A 16,793-nucleotide genomic window follows, 5' to 3' on the forward strand; every position below is an offset into this window, starting at 1 on the left:
CTGGTATACTTATAGTACATATATGCGGTTGGTATTGGTACAAAGAATATGAAACAGTCGATTATCCACACATGTTCACTATAAAAGACAAAAAACATGAACAGTCATGCCGTCGAAGCGAAAATTTGCGAGAATGTTTTTGATTTTGCGAGCTGGTATTGAAGCTGCTCGCAATGTTTTGCTTGTAGAAAGAAAAGTTAAATTCGAGCCCTGCAACCTTTTTTTCCTTAGTGATGTCTTCACATTTTCTAAAACTATTCGTTTGATTGAATGAGAATTTTTAAAGTGTGTAATTTAAATAATTAAATATCAATTGATGTTCAACCTCTAGTTCTTTTGAGTAGTAACATCATTCTGTCTCATTTAATATAAAAAAATATTTAAGGTTCAAAATGGTTATGTTTCCTTTATAGGTAAATGGGTAACCATTACATGTGTTAGGATAATTATCTTGATAAAATAGCAGATATATGTGTAGATGATTTAGATTATGAACTTTCTTACATACCATTATGTCCTGTTTTAAAACTGTGCGTTTTCAAATTCTAATTTAAATTTGCTGCTATCACGCACTAATATTTTGTGTGCGTTTTTTTTGGTCAAAGTATGAATTTCACTTTCCACTAACATATATAGATTATCCAGTGGTATTCCACAATGATAATCCGTTTTGTTGATGTTTGCAGTCCAACCCGAAGATGAAGGACATTATTCAGAGGTCAAAAGGTCACCCTGCCAAGCGACTTGCACATGTGTACGACCTGTGTAAGAGCCGTAAGATTTGCGAGGGCGGTGAGGAAATGGACACGAAACTGGAAAAGGCTGATGACGAGGGTGGTGGTGGAGATGAACAAAAGAAAGTGAGTGAACTTCTTCTTGCAATAGTTTTTTATCTAATAAAAAAACTATATTGATGTTATTTCAGAAAAAAAGATAGGACAAGAATAAAATCTTCAAGTACTGAAGAAAAAAAGTTAAAACTTGGATTGAAATATCAATTTTAGCATAGCAATTTGCCAATAGTACTTTCTACTAACTAGTCCATGTGTTGCCTTGTTCAAAATTGTTGATCAAAAAAACTTGTATTAGGCTGAAAAATACTAATACAAGTGTTTTTGGGATGGCAAAATTTTAAACACATTTATTGCCCCTCATTTGTTCATAAAACATGCAGAACGGACTTTGGCTTTTTTTTGTTGATATCAAAGGTTTTCCTTCTATTTAAAAAGCTGTATGACCCAAACATGACCAATAGACCTGATCCAAAAAGTGATTGTTCTCAATGGTCAATTTTAGCATTTGTGAAACAGGCCCGAAGGTCATTGAGAACAGTTCCTTTTGCTGGACCAATCTTAATAAGAAAAAATGGCTGTCTATATCAGTTTCATACTTTTTCCAAGGGTCATGGTGGTTGTGGTCGCTACCAGCCTACCATCCGTCGTATGGGACTTGAACTGACCTGTGAATGGAAAAAGACAAATGAGGAAACACAGGAGAAGAAGATTGTGCTGACTGCAGAGCGTGTATATGAGGTCTTCAAGAGGATTTCTGACGAAGAGTGCATTGTTCTTGGTATGTGCATCGTAATGAAAGTTGTTGGTGTGTACATATGTAACAAACAGCTTTGATTAAATTGTTTTCTTTAATGGTAATCATTGCCCACTATCTTTAAATATGTAGACATCTGAAAGTAATGCTAACTTTTGTGAATTTAATGACTAGGTATTGCAATATGACTCAGTCACAGCTATAGATAAAATAAGAAGAAAAAAAGGTCCTATGCTGGGGTTTGATGTATTGAATTTGTCACTGTGACATTAATTCTAAGGCTGATACAAACTGCATATGATTCTTATTCAACAGGTATGGATCCCAAGTTTGCGCGTCCTGACTGGATGATCTGTACTGTGATGCCAGTGCCACCCCTGTGTGTAAGACCGGCTGTTGTCATGTTCGGTTCTGCCAGAAATCAGGTATGCAGTCTTAAACATGTTTTATATACAGTCATAAACAAGAAAAAAATGTAGAGTTACTCTTTTGACTATGATTGCCTACCTCGTACCTTTGATCATATAGATTGCATACATACAACTTGTCACAGAAAATCTAGATGCCAACAACTAATTTAAGTAGATACTTGACCCTGCTATTAGTTTGTGCATGTATGTTAGTTGATTATTGCAGTTTTGTGTATGTGTGTTTTTGTACTGGAGAAAAAAATGATCAAATGTCTTTTTGTATAAATTTAGAATTGTATATTAAAACCTTTGGAAATGAAAAGTTCAATTGTCATCTGGCTGGCAGGATGACTTGACTCACAAGCTGTCTGACATCATCAAAGCCAACAACCAGCTGAAGAGGGATGAACAGAACGGTGCTGCGGCGCACATTATTGCTGAGGACACAAAAATGTTCCACGTGGCCACTCTGACAGATAACGAGCTGCCCGGACTGCCAAGGGTATGAGGGCTAATTAGTATAGTGTTGCAACGTTCACCCTTACCACTACAGTCAAAGCCCAGGGCTATCAAAAATCATTTTTATACGTATGACCTACATGTAGCTAGTGAACATTCGCCAGTTACATTTATTGACAAGTCATTTGGGCTGCTGGGTTATACTCACTATTGCCACTACTGGTATTGTCGATATGAGCTTTTCTCAGAGAAACGATCATGCTGAATACACGTGCATAAAGTATCGTCAAATATTTGCCTGTGCATTCTACACAGGCTAATCAGGGACAACACTTTTTTTCTTATATGTTTTTTTTTTTTCAATGAAGTCTCCTCTAAACAAAAATCAAGTTTCCATTGAAAGTTACATCCCTAATTAGCCAGCACAGGCTAATATGGGCTGAAACTTTATGCGAATTTATAGAGTCTGGTTTTCCCAGAGGGCTGCTGATTTGTTCTCAGTGACTTTGTGAATAGCTGTCGTTTTATAATACATTGAAATGCCAAAAACTACAAACAAAAGGATTTTGAGATATCTAACACAAATTGTTATTGAAGCTTGATGCACTTTTTGATTGAGTAATTCACTGTGAAAATGATTTTTTATGTCCTGATTTTTATTTACTTTCTTTGAAATGATTGGTATGCATTCACAATTAGTTGTTTTTTTTTAGCTCACCTGATTGCTCAAGTGAGCTGTTGTGACCGGTCTTTGTCCGTCGTATGTCCGTCCGTCCGTTAACATTTGATCGTAGACACTAGAGGCCACATTTCTTGTCCCATCTTCATGAAACTTGGTCAGAAGCTTTGTCCCAATGAAATCTCAGCCGAGTTCGATACTGGGTTGTGACGGGTCAAAAACTAGGTCACTAGGTCAAAAAAAGAAAAACCTTGTAAACACTGTAGAAGTCACATTTCACGCCCAATCTTCATGTAACTTTGTCAAAATATTTGTCTTAATGATATCTTGGTTGAGTTTTAAAGTGGTTTGGATCCGTTGAAAAACATGGCCGCCAGTGGGCAGTTTTCCTTATTTGGCTATAGAGAAACCTTGTAAACACGCTAGAAGTCACAATTTTTGCCCAATCATCATGAAAGTTGGTCAAAACATTGGTTCATTTGATGTCTCGGACGAGTTCGAAAATGGTCGAGATAGGTGAAAAAACATGGCCGCCAGCAGGGTTTTTTTTTTACTAAGAAAGCCGATATTCGACGTCTTCCCCTACCAGAATTTTTCCCCTAAAAATATAATTTGTCACCAAAATATAATATCAAAGAAATGTTGTTTTTTTCTTTTGGGAAGTCGACACTTATCCAATTTGTACCATGTACAACGATCTCGCTCTCTCTCCCGACGAACACTCAAATCTGGGAATACCAGTGATTCTAAATATAGCTCTTAAATTACGTCATGGAAACCGGCCAACTAATCGTATTAATCATGTGACTATTTAACTGGATTCCGTTCTTGCGCGAGCGCGAGAAGGGTGTTTCGTCAATTAATTACCGGAAACCAGTCGAATTTTCATCCGGGTTATGTGAAAGCCAAGATATAAACGTTTAAACAGAAAAAGTCTCACAATTGGCGTTCATACACAAACAAAATAAAACGTTCGGACTCGGAAAAATATTAATTGCGTCGACGCATTTTTTAAGAATGAATCATCAAAAACTGTTGAAACCCAGCAGGATTTGGAGGTACATGTAATCAACATCGAACATTGTGAAAGTGAAAGTACACAATCGGCAGCTGCCGCACCTTTCCCTTCCAATTCTGTAGCAAATCTAAATCATCTTCCCATTCATCATGAAATTGAAATCACAATATTGACATCGTCCCCCGGCCCCAGTTGAAAACATTTCCCATTATTAGATCTACCCCTGCAACTTTATTTAGGACTTTGACTTTAATATCATACTTGTTCATGTGTTTAAGAACAAAAAGGTCAGAGACATGCCTCTTTTTCTAAAAAAAAACCTGAAGTCTGTAGGTGAATTTTAGACATTGAAATGAACAGTTTTTATTTTTTCCCCAAATATGTCTCTTTCGCGCTCTATTTTCCCCTTTTACCCAGCGCAGGGCTCGACATTAACTTTTGAAGCCTCTTGTCCGATCGGACAAGTAGACCATATTCCACTTGTCCTGACCAAAAAGCACCTTGTCCTGATTATTATATCTTATTCTGCTCAGTACTTTGCAAAATAATGAAATAATACAAAATGCTCAAATCATAAAGACTCTAATCGTTAAAAAATACATGTAAACATAATTGTAGGCCATTTCAATACCTTAAGGTATTTTTTTAAGTGTCCTGTGATCTTAAAGACGAAAAACCAAAGGAAAGCAGAATAGACATTTTTAAGCAGACGACATTGTACTAACGAAAACAAACCACAAATGAGAATGATGTCGTAAAATCATTCTATACATAGAGATGACGTTGTTACGTTAATTGTCTGTAAGAACGGTGTGTACCGGTGTCGTAAAATGCATATTCTTTACAAGGGAGAATATTTGTGGTATCTTGGCAAAGAAAAATGTTAAGGGTTGCTTCCCTTGTGAACAGTGCGGTGTAGTATAACATGGAACTATCGGAATATTTTGCGCTTTGTCGTTTAAATGTAAACACAATATAATTGAAAAAGTTGTGTGGTAACTCCAAAGAAATAACGGATTTAAAGGCATTTTTTTTCTAAGTAATTAATTTATAATGACCACTTGTCCCGTCGGACTAGCAAATTCTTTATTTACTTGTCCGGACCAACAATTTGGTTGTCCCGGACAGTCGGACTACCGTTAATGTCGAGCCCTGCCAGCGTCCAGCGTCTTCCCCTTTTTTCTAAAAAAACCCCTGGCCAGTGGGCGGGGCATTTTTCTCTATATGTATATAGTGGCAGTTTTCCCTATTTGGCTATAGAGAAACCTTGTACAGACCTGTTTACTTCTAAGGATTCGCCGTAGTTACTACGGATTATTTGGCTAAACTACGCACTACGGATTTGTACTGAAAAACTACGGATCCATCGATAAAAATGGTCAAATTTCAGTTTTTAATCGTACTTTCGCTTATTTTCGGTCTTAACGGGTAATTTATCAATCATAATCATTTTGACCCTTGCGTAGTAAAAAAACGTTGAAATTCAAGCCTCCCAGGGAACGAGTGCTGAAAGAGCTTGTCGAGTCGTCACCGAACAACAACTGACTTGCATATTGGTTCGCAAATTTAGCCGAATATACGTTTTTACGTTGCTATCCAGTATACACATCTCTCTCTATTGCGGAGAATACCGGCAATAGTCGATGTATCAGGATTGAGCACGTCTGTTTTTACACACGTCCAAGATGGCGGCAAGCAGACGAGAAATTGCGATTAACAGCGAACATAATAAATACCATTCAAATTAACAACGGATATCAAATGGTCATTATGGAATAATGTAATGCGTGTGTCAATTAACGCAACATACTATGTTTGAGATTTAACAAAACAAAAACAAATATTTATCGGAAATCTGCACAGTGAATGTGCGTCACGGAAACGAGTGTTGGAAAATTGGAGTTTAGTCTACTCACAAAGTTAAAGCATTTATTATAATAAGATGAGTATCGTTCGAAAATGGAAAGAGACAAACATGATTTGATTTATATGTTAGTGGATCTGTGAATAATCAGATGCATATGCATTTTCTGCTTTATTATGTTTGTTACGCTGTACAGATTAATGAAATAGCATTGAACTGAGGTTGTCAAGTGCAAGATATTGAAAGGTAAACAAATAAAATATATTATTTTAACTCCATGTGATACATCATTAACACAACAAGAACACTAAAGGTTGTTTGTCAATATTTGTTTATGTTTTCCCCTTATGGTATTTATTTTTTTTAAATACTGAATTAAATTAATAGCTACTCTTAAAGAGCTTATGATCAAATGGTGTATTTAAGAATCTATAGATTATTGCAAGTTTAATATGCATGTGGATTGATATTAACTAAATATTGTCTTCATTTAAAGAAGACATTGAAACAACATTTTATAATATAAAATGCTGTGAAACATGCACTTAAAACACTTTTATTTTGTTACTTATAATCATATGTATAATGCTAAATGTCTCCCAATTTATTGGTTTATTGCGCTATTTTTTCCAATTTCATGGTTTATTTTCCCAATCCAAATGGCACAGGCTGTAACAAATCAAAGCAAAAAAAAATCACTTTACAGATTTTATTATGAGCAAGTAAATTCATCTAATGCTTTTTGTACTGATAAACTGATATGTGACCCAGTCATGGTGTTTTAATGCTCAAAATGATTGAAAAGTTAAAAACTACTGACAACAGCCCAAAACTACTGAGAGATGCCCTCCATACTACTGAGAAGCAATCGGTAGGGTAAACAGGTCTGCTTGTAAACACTCTAGAAGTCACAATTTTTGCCCAATCATCATGAAAGTTGGTCAAAACATTGGTTTATTGATATTTCGGACGAGTTTGAAAATTGTTGGGATCGGTGAAAAAACATGGCTGCCAGTTGGGGGGGCATTTTTCTCTATATGTATATAGTGAAAACATGTGAACACAGTAGAAGTCACATTTTTGGCCCAATTTTCATGAAATTTGCTCAAAACAATTGTTTCCTTGATACGAGAGTTGAGTTGAAAAATGGTTCAGGTCAGTTGGATAACATGGCTGCTGGGAGGGGGTCAGTTTTCTCATTATGCCCCTCCTTTCGAAGAAGAGGGGGTATATTGTTTTGCTCATGTCGGTCCGTCCGTCCACCAGATGGTTTCCGGATGATAACTCAAGAGCGCTTATGCCAAGGATCATGAAACTTCATAAGTACATTTATCATGACTCGCAAATGACTCCTATTGATTTTCAGGTCACTGGGTCAAAGGTCAAGGTCACGATGACCCCACAAAGTAAAATGGTTTCCGGATAATAACTCAAGAACACTTATGCCTAGGATCATGAAACTTCATAGGTACATTGATCATGACTGGCAGATGACCCCTATTGATTTTAAGGTCACTAGGTCAAAGGTCAAGGTCACGGTGACCATAAATCAGTAAAATGATTTCTGGATGATAACTCAAGAACGCTTATGCCTAGGATAATGAAATTTTCATAGATACATTAATCATGACTCACAGATAACCCCTATTGATTTTCAGGTCACTAGGTCAAAGGTCAAGGTCACGACCCGAAATAGTAAAATGGTTTCTGGATGATAACTCAAGAACCCTTAGGCCTAGGATCATGAAACTTCATACAGGGGTTTTTATCTGATTTTGGGGAAAGGGCCTGGCCTTTTATGAGGGGAAAAAAATCGCGCAAAATGCCGGATTTTGGGGAAAATAAGGAAAGTCTTAAATAATCAATTCAACATATTTTGCTGTTTTTTTAAAGCAAATTCAAGGCAACAGATAATTTAATTATGCAATATGTTATATTTTCTACACTGGATCAGGTTAACTTATGTATTTAAAGTTTTAAAAAAAAATTAAGTCTGGGGGAAAATTTACCTGCTGAGGGAAAAAAAATCTGAGGGGAAAGGGCCGATTTTCGGCGGGTCCCAAAGAAGGAAAAAAAGCCCTGTCATATGTACATTGATCATAACTCGTAGATGACCCCTATTGATTTTCAGGTCACTAGGTCAAAGGTCAAGGTCACGATGACCCGAACTAGTAAAATGGTTTCTGGATGATAACTCAAGAATGCTTAGGCCAAGGATCATAAAACTTCATAGGTACATTGATCATGACTCGTAGATGGCCCCAATTGATTTTTAGGTCAAAGGTCAAGGTCACGGTGACCCGAAATAGTAAAATGGTTTCCAGATGATAACTCAAGAATGTTATGTCTAGGATCATGAAACTTCATAGGTACATTGATCATGACTCGAAGATGACCCCTGTTTATTTTCAGGTCACTATATCAAAGGTGAAGGTCATGGAGACCTGAAATAGTAAAATGGTTCTGGATGATAAATCTAGAACGCTTATGCCTCGGATCATGAAACTTCATAGGAGCAATGATCATGACTCGCAGATGACCCCTATAGATTATCAGGTCACTAGGTCAAAGGTCAAGGTCACAGTGCCAAAAAATGTATTCACACAATGACTGTCAAGGTCACGGTGACTCTACTTAGAAAAATGGTTTCTGGATGATAACTCAAGAATGCTTACGCCTAGGTTTATGAAACTTCATAGGTACATTGATCATGACTCGCAGATGAAATAATGATGAAACTTGACCAGGATGTTTGTCTGGACAATATCTAGGTCATGTTTGACATTTAATAAAGATTGAATGAACTTACTCCTCTCAGGTGAGCGAACTAGGGCCATCTTGGCCCTCTTGTTTTGTTTTGCTTTCTATATAATATTTCTGACCAAAGATAACAGTATGCATAACAACTAAAGTAATTCAATTGTTTGACGGTGATTATAGTATTTCATTTAATTAAGCTTTAACATCAATATTGTAAAAAGATGTACTTGTCATTTCAATTTTAGTAAGAATGTGAAGTTTGAATGGATCCGTTTAACTCACAGATATTATCACAGCCCAACAATCCATTGTCCCCCACAGGCTGTTCAAAAGTCCGGCCGTCCCCTGAAGTCCATCAAGCAGCGCCTGAAGGGCAAGGAAGGCAGAGTAAGAGGCAACCTGATGGGTAAACGTGTGGACTTTTCAGCCCGTACCGTCATCACGCCTGACCCGAATCTTCGTATCGATCAGGTCGGAGTGCCCCGTACCATAGCACAGAATATGACCTTTCCGGAGATCGTCACGCCATTTAATATCGACAGGTAATTAACGTGTATTTTGTCACAAGCTGGTTTGTTAGCTGATGTTGACAGCATTTAGTATGGGTTTACAAGGGCTTTGTTTTTAGCACACATTAGCACAACTTGCTCATGGAGTTGTGCTCATGGTGAGCTTTTGTGATCGCCTTCTGTCCGTCGTGCGTCGTCCTTTGTGCGTTGTGCGGCGTCAACCTTTGCCTTGTTAACTTTCTAGAGGCCACATTTGTTGTCCAATCTTAATGAATTTTGGTCAGAAGATTGGTCTCAATGATATGTTGCATAAGTTCGAAAATGGTAACGTTTGCTTGAAAAACATGGCTGCCAAGGGGCGGGGCATTTTCCCCCGCCCCTTAAAATCTTGTTAACACTCTAGAGGCCACATTTATTGTCTGATCTTCATGAAACTTGGTCAGAAGATTCATCCCAATAATATCTTGGACGAGTTCGAAAATGATGCCGGTTGGTTGAAAAACATGGCCGCCAGGGGGCGGGGCATTTTTCCTCATATGGCTATAGTTAAACCTTGTTAACACTCTAGAGGCCACATTTATTTTCCGATCTTCATGAAACTTGGTCAGAAGATTTGTCGCAATGATATCTTGGATTAGTTACAAAATGGTAGCGTTTGCTTGAAAAATATGGCTGCCAAGTCAGGGTTTTCAATAAGAGCCGGCCGCCAAATCAGCCGTTTGAAATCAGATTTTGGCCAGTTAAAAATCGCTCAGATTCGGAAATCTGCAATTTACTTTTCGAAATGTGCGTGTCTTTTCGTTAATTTTGCTCCTTTTTGCTATTAAGCAAAGACGTCGCTTGATTATCTCCCTTAACGCAATACAACAACAACAACAACAATAAAAAGGTGCAAATTGGAATCGGTAAAAAAGCAGTCATGGTAGACGGACGATCTGACCTTTTCAGCCCATTCCTGTAGGGCAGAATTTCGGCCCCATTCCCAATCCAAAACCGAAGTTTTTTTCTCATGAGAATAAAATGTCCAAATTGGAACTTTGTGCAAAAAAACGTCAACATCGTAAAAATTGACCCTAAAAATCAAGTGCAATTATGTATCCGAAAGTCGTATTTATCCGAATTATGATACACTTCATGTGTGAAAAATCGTATTTTAATGAATTAGGGCAAACCTTTAAAAAAGCTCAAATATAAAAAATGCACAAAAATGCTCAAATTTAAGTTCCTGGTTGACCATTAAAATAGCCATAAAATGGCCCAATATGCAGGAAATCAAGTGCTGAATTTTAAAATTTTGTGGGGCATCATGCCCCTGGACCACCCTTGAAGGCCTGTTGGTTTCACATTGTGGCCTGTTGGCTCAAAAGTTATTGAGAACCCTGGCCCAAGGTGCGGGGCATTTTTCCTTATATGGCTATATATGGCTATAGTAAAATCTTGTTAACACTCTAGAGGCCACATTTATAGTCTGATCTTTATGAAATTTGGTCAGAAGATTAATCCCAATAATATGTTGGACGAGTTAAAAAATGATGCCGGTTGGTTGAAAAACATGGCCACCACGGGGGCGGGGCATTTTTTCTTATATGGCTATAGTAAAACCTTGTTAACACTCTAAGAGGTCACATTTATTTTCCGATCATCATAAAACTTAAAAGATTTGTCCCAATGATACCTTGAATGAGTTTGAAAATGGTTTTGGTTGCTTTAAAAACATGGCCACCAGGGACGGGGCATTTTTAGGGTTCGCACAGGGCTTGAAAAGTGCTTGAAAACGAGTCCTAGGCTTGAAAAGGCCTTGAACAAAGGTTGGCCTTGAAAAAGTGCTTGAAAGGTGCTTATTTCATGTAAAAAGCCTTGAAAATGTATATTTCTGCTCAAAATTACTTTTATCATCGCTTTAATTATAAACTTAAATCGTTCTTAAGGGAAATATTCTGAAAATTTATCATAAATTCCTTCGCGCAAAAAGTTGAGTACGAAATATAAGTTTCGTACACTATTGAGTACGAAACCTTATGTGTACAAGTCACAGATTATGTGTACTACATCAGAGGTTCTCCATTGTGCTCAATTTTCGCGAGTGAAAACGCAGCGATGGGGAAGTGTTGTTTCTGACCAGGGTGGTTAACTGAATATTTCTAGGTACAGAAAACAAATGACATTCGAAAAGCACATTGTCAGGTCTGTATGAAGACCATTGATGTCAGGGTATGGGGGAAAGTGCTTTGTAAAGCCAAGAGAAGGGGGAAACTCACAAAGAAAACATGAAATTGAGAAGCAAACAGGGTTCCTGCGATGTGTTTTTTGTGAAACAGGACAGTACTATTGTTAAAACTGTGAAATCTAAAACAGACATCAACAACAGCCCATCTGTGTCAAACCAGGAAGGCACAGCCACAGAGAGTGTGAAGATAGAAGATATTCAAATTCCAGGACCTTCCCAACCATAAGCAGCAGTATCAAACTCGCAGACATCCATAGACAGATTTGTTACAAAAAGTGATATGTTGAAAGCGGAAGTATTGTGGGTATTGCATTCCCTTTGCACACATCAATCCTTTAATTCCAATAAAACATTACATTTATACATAAGTTAATTCAGGTTATGTTCCATGACAGTACCATAGAAAAGAAATTTTCTTGTGGAGACATCAAGACAGCATATGTAGCCGTTTTGTGGCTAGCTTAAAATTTCAAAACTTTACTTGATAGTTCTATAAGTGGACCCTACTCAGTGTCTTTTGATGAAAGTTTAAACAAGAAAGACCAATCCAAGCAAATGGAGAATGCATTTTTTAAAGGAAACTAACATATCATTCTCGGCCTTGAAAAATGAAAATTTGGCATTGAAAAGTCCTTGAAAAGTGCTTGAATTTAGGTTTGAGATTTCTGTTTGAACCATGTTTTTCCTTATATGGCTGTATTAAAACCTTGTTAACTCTCTAGAGGCCACATTTATTGTCCAATCTTCATGAAATTTGGTCAAAAGATTGGTCTCAATGATATCTTGGATGGATTTGAAAATAATTATGTTTGCTTGAAAAACATGGCTTCCAAGGGGCGGGGCATTTTTCCTTATATGACAAAAGTAAAATCGTGTTAACACTGTAGAGGCCACATTTACTGTCCTATCTTCATGAAACTTGGTCAGAAGATTCATCCCGATAATATCTTGGACGAGTTCAAAAATGATTCCAGTTGGTTGAAAAACATGGCCGCCAGGGTTAGGGCATTTTTCCTTATATGGCTATAGTAAAACCTTGTTAACACTCTAGAGGCCACATTCATTTTCAGGTCTTCATGAAACTTTGTCAGAAGATTGTCCCAATAATATCTTGTTATCTCAGGTGAGTGAGCGACTTTGGGCCTTTCAGGCCCTCTTGTTAGGGAATTGGGCCCAGGCCATTGGCGTAAGCCTGGTCCATTTCGTAATCATTAAATGGTTGGTCCATTTCGTAATCATTAAATGGTTTCAACTGACCCATGCTATTTACCCAATACATTTTCTTTGTAAACTCCTTAAAAGAGGTTGAATAATAATAAGAATTTCCCTAAAGCGTGGCACATTTTGGCTAAGTACATTTTTAGCCTATGGTAGCCCAGATTTCTGACATTTGGGAACATCTACTGATTTGTCCACACCTTAATTGATATGCCTAGTTGCATATATTAGCAATCAAAAAGGGATTCTGTTTTTGCAGACTGCATGAGCTGGTACGTAGAGGTGCCAACCAGTACCCGGGGGCCAAGTACATTGTGAGAGACAATGGGGAGAGAATCGATCTACGATTCCACCCGAAGGCCAGTGACCTGCATCTCCAGATTGGATACAAGGTATTGATATTGGTTAATAAAAATCAGTACCCTTTTTTCGGTTTTTATTTTTTAAGGAAAGGCATCTGTTAGAAAAAATAAATTGCAAAATACTGATATATCAAGGAATGTTGGTTTTTGCAGCCAGGATTTAAATATGTTTAGACCAACGCCTGTTATTTATAAAAATCAGGTTTTTAATGCTCATTGATCAATCTTTTTTTTAGCAAGAATCTTTATTAATATTGAAAACAATGTACATACAAATACCCCAGATAATTATTTGAGAAATAGGGTTTTCACCCATTGATTTTGAAAAAAAGGGTGATTTCATTCTAAAAAAAGGGTGATTTCATTCTTGAAAAAGGGTGATTTCATTCTTGAAATAGGGTGATTTCATTCTTGAAATAGGGTGATTTCATTCTTGAAATAGGGTGAAATGAGATATAAAAATGCATACTGTAAAATGATTGCTGCTTTACTTCTGTTGAAGCTGCACACTTGTATTGATTCAATAAAACTGTAAACTATCATCATTAACTTTAATACAATGATGTTTCATAACTTATCCCACTTTTACAGCGAAATCGGTTGATTAAAGCCCCGTTGATTAAATTTCATCTATAATCAACGGCAAGGCTATAATCAATGGCACGAAATGACGTCATCAACTGCCGAACCGGGACTACTTTTTCCCACGCACCTCGTCACCTGTATTTGCCAAGTGCATCAATAATAAAAACAATCTCAAATGTTTGTCAATCTTAATGACCTTAAAACAAAGGAAAGTAGCAAAAAAACGAGTTTTTTGTCATTTATTGTCATTAAAACCTAGTATTAGGTAAATTTAACACTATGCAAATAGGTTCTGTTGTTGTTGCTCCCCTTTGAAGAAGTCAGTTCGAGTTGCTCCCCTTTGACCGTAGAAAACAATCGTCTGGACCAAGAAATCCTGTGTTCATTTACAAGATGTACTCGGATATGCGTCCATCTGATTTTTCTTTAAAGCATCTTTTCTACCTGGCAATACGCACAAATGACACTGCATCCCGGTGATTCTTGCGTCAACAATTGGGTGTCAACAAGTTAGGTCAGATGCTGAAGGCCATGGCAAAAGACGCCGGCTTTCTCAAGCACAAGAGAATAACGAACCACTCAGTTCGCAAATTCCTGGTCCAAAAACTTCGAAATGCAAACATTCCACCCACTGAAACCATGGCCATAACAGGGCACAAAAATGTCCAGTCCATAACCAATTATTCCAACATATCTGTTGAACAGCAGCAAAAGTGTTCATTCTTGCTCAGTCCAGTAAATGTAACAATCCAACAGATTCCTCTTGTTCACCTTCACGCACTGAAACTATGGCCGAAATGCAGCCTAGACAACCGATGTCTACCGTCGAACAAGTTGATCTTGATGTTCGCCCCACCCAGTCACTTCACTTGCAAATGTCTTTCTCTAGTTCGAACAACTTTGCCTCACAATTCTTTGGTGCCACTTTCAACATTCAAAATGTTAATGTATATAATTAGCTTAAATCCAAGTAATCTTTGTTATTTTGTCACGAAATAACCACATTTTATAACAAAGAAGGAAATATTGTGCACCTCGTGATCGACTCGATAGTTTGATATCGAAAGTGAATTGTGTGTGGTGTTAGGCTACGTTGTAAACAAATGTAGTTCCTTGTATATAACAACTTAATGCCATATTGATATCATAAAACTTAAAGATTTGCAATTCAATATGATTAAAAGTGTAATAAATAACGCTCGACACTTTGTTACAGAACGATATTCTGATTTTAAAAAAATGATTATTTGATCAGCGGTTATTTTTGGAACGCGGAGTAATACACTGACCTTGGTTACACTACAGTCATTATCAAAGTACGACAAACACTCATGAAAACTTATTTTGTTTAAATAAAAATAGTTTACTGAATAAAAAGTGGGATAAATAGAATAATAGGTTAGTGTTGATTATAGATCAGATTTATCATGCTCGGCACGAAAACGAAAAAGCACTCGCCAAGGCTCGTGCTTTTTGTTTTCTAAGCCTCGCATGATAAACCTGATCTATAATCAACACTAACCTATTATTCTCTATATCTCTAATCCTTGAAACTGTCCATAATTTAAACTTTAAAAAAAATGATAACATGAATGATTCGGCACTTATTGGCTTTTGCTTTCTTGGTACGAAAACGTTTGCGATCAACTGATATTTTGGAGCAACAATCGGGGACGTCTTTCGACCTCTCTTAGACTTTATAACACATCATAATAGAAGCTGAAAGTACAGACGCTTTACATAGACATGCACAATGGTAGACGGATTAAGTCAGATTTAAAACGCTTGTATGTCTTCGTAAATAATTTGGTCAACGCTTTATTTTACAATGAAATCTAGTCCACAGAGCGTTTGGATAACTTTGACTGTTTTCCTGCTCAGTCATCCAGGCGCTTGCTTAATGAAAGTGTCGCCCCATTACGATAATAATTCCAAAGAGAAAATACAGAAAATGAGCAAAGCATTTTGTATCGAAGTGATTGTATTGTACTCATCATATTTGACGAATTTGCATAAAATTCAATTCGAATGCGTTTTCAATACGCATGATATTGTATTTCTTTGCGTTTTAAAACATTTTAATAGGGTGAAAGACACATGTACGCACCTTATCTGGGGCACTGACATGCAAGATTAAAAAATATCAGTGAGATTTAAATTGTTTTTAATACAACTTGTCATCTTTAAAATAGTAAATTGTGGTGAAATAGACTAATTTAATACAAGCAATAAATGCAGTTTATAAAAGATGTTCAGTTTTTCTGTTCGCTAATTAATAATAAATAATTCCCCAATCAGTGGAAAACATTGGGATTTTCCGCTTATTTACAGTTTCATTAAATGATCTTTGGGGACTTCACATTTCCATAAACACTTCATTTGTTTCCACCAATGTTTGCAAAAGAAAAAATCACATTAAATTACATTTGGACTTTCCCAGAATAAATTGTGAATTGTACATTACAATGTCAACAATTGTTTAAAAAGCTCCTGGTATTCCTGCCAGGTTGAGCGTCACATGCAGGACGGGGACTATATCGTGTTCAACAGACAGCCCACCCTTCACAAGATGAGTATGATGTGTCACCAGGTGAAGGTGCTGCCCTGGTCCACATTCAGGATGAACCTCAGGTACGTGTCTTATTATGAATGAGCCTTTTTTGGGAAAACAGGGTTTAATGCTTTAAATGTGGCCCCTTATTAGCCTTCACAGTCTTCAAGAGCTTAAAACAAGAGACTTTCTATTAAACAAATACCATAAGGCGGAAACGCCGGAAAGTGGCATCCCTAATAAGCTGTGCAGACTGCGTAGGCTAATCAGGGACAACTCTTAACGCACATGCATTAAGCCTCGTTTTCCCAGAGAGCAGCTCAAATGATTCACAGACTGTTTTTGTGGTTCTAAGTTAAAATTACAGTTATGTCTGTTTTTCACCAAACCTCAGCTTTTGCCTCAAACCTTTCTATGTAAATTTAGACTGTGTTGTGGTGAAATATTTCATTTGATTTGATATAAACAACAAAGTTGAGCACGCACTTACAACTAGTGCTTTAATTCATATAGAATATAGATTTCTGGGAAACATTATGTTGTGAAAAGATTAAAGGAAATCATTGAGTATTAGCTTTAAAGAAATGTGTTAACCAACCATTT

At 36.9% G+C, this 16,793-nt stretch overlaps 1 protein-coding gene across 1 annotated transcript in view; it reads left to right on the forward strand.

Moving 5' to 3' along the window:
- LOC127834155 (DNA-directed RNA polymerase II subunit RPB1-like) overlaps positions 1-16,793 on the forward strand; it is a 40,143-nt gene that overhangs the window by 1,589 nt on the left and 21,761 nt on the right. Inside the window, 7 exon segments of the mRNA XM_052359789.1 lie at positions 687-860; positions 1,401-1,572; positions 1,864-1,973; positions 2,305-2,460; positions 9,060-9,280; positions 12,952-13,084; positions 16,146-16,270. Coding sequence (XP_052215749.1) covers positions 687-860; positions 1,401-1,572; positions 1,864-1,973; positions 2,305-2,460; positions 9,060-9,280; positions 12,952-13,084; positions 16,146-16,270 — 1,091 coding nt within the window.

Source organism: Dreissena polymorpha, chromosome 6, assembly GCF_020536995.1.
Source record: "Dreissena polymorpha isolate Duluth1 chromosome 6, UMN_Dpol_1.0, whole genome shotgun sequence".
Classification (NCBI taxonomy): domain Eukaryota; kingdom Metazoa; phylum Mollusca; class Bivalvia; order Myida; family Dreissenidae; genus Dreissena; species Dreissena polymorpha.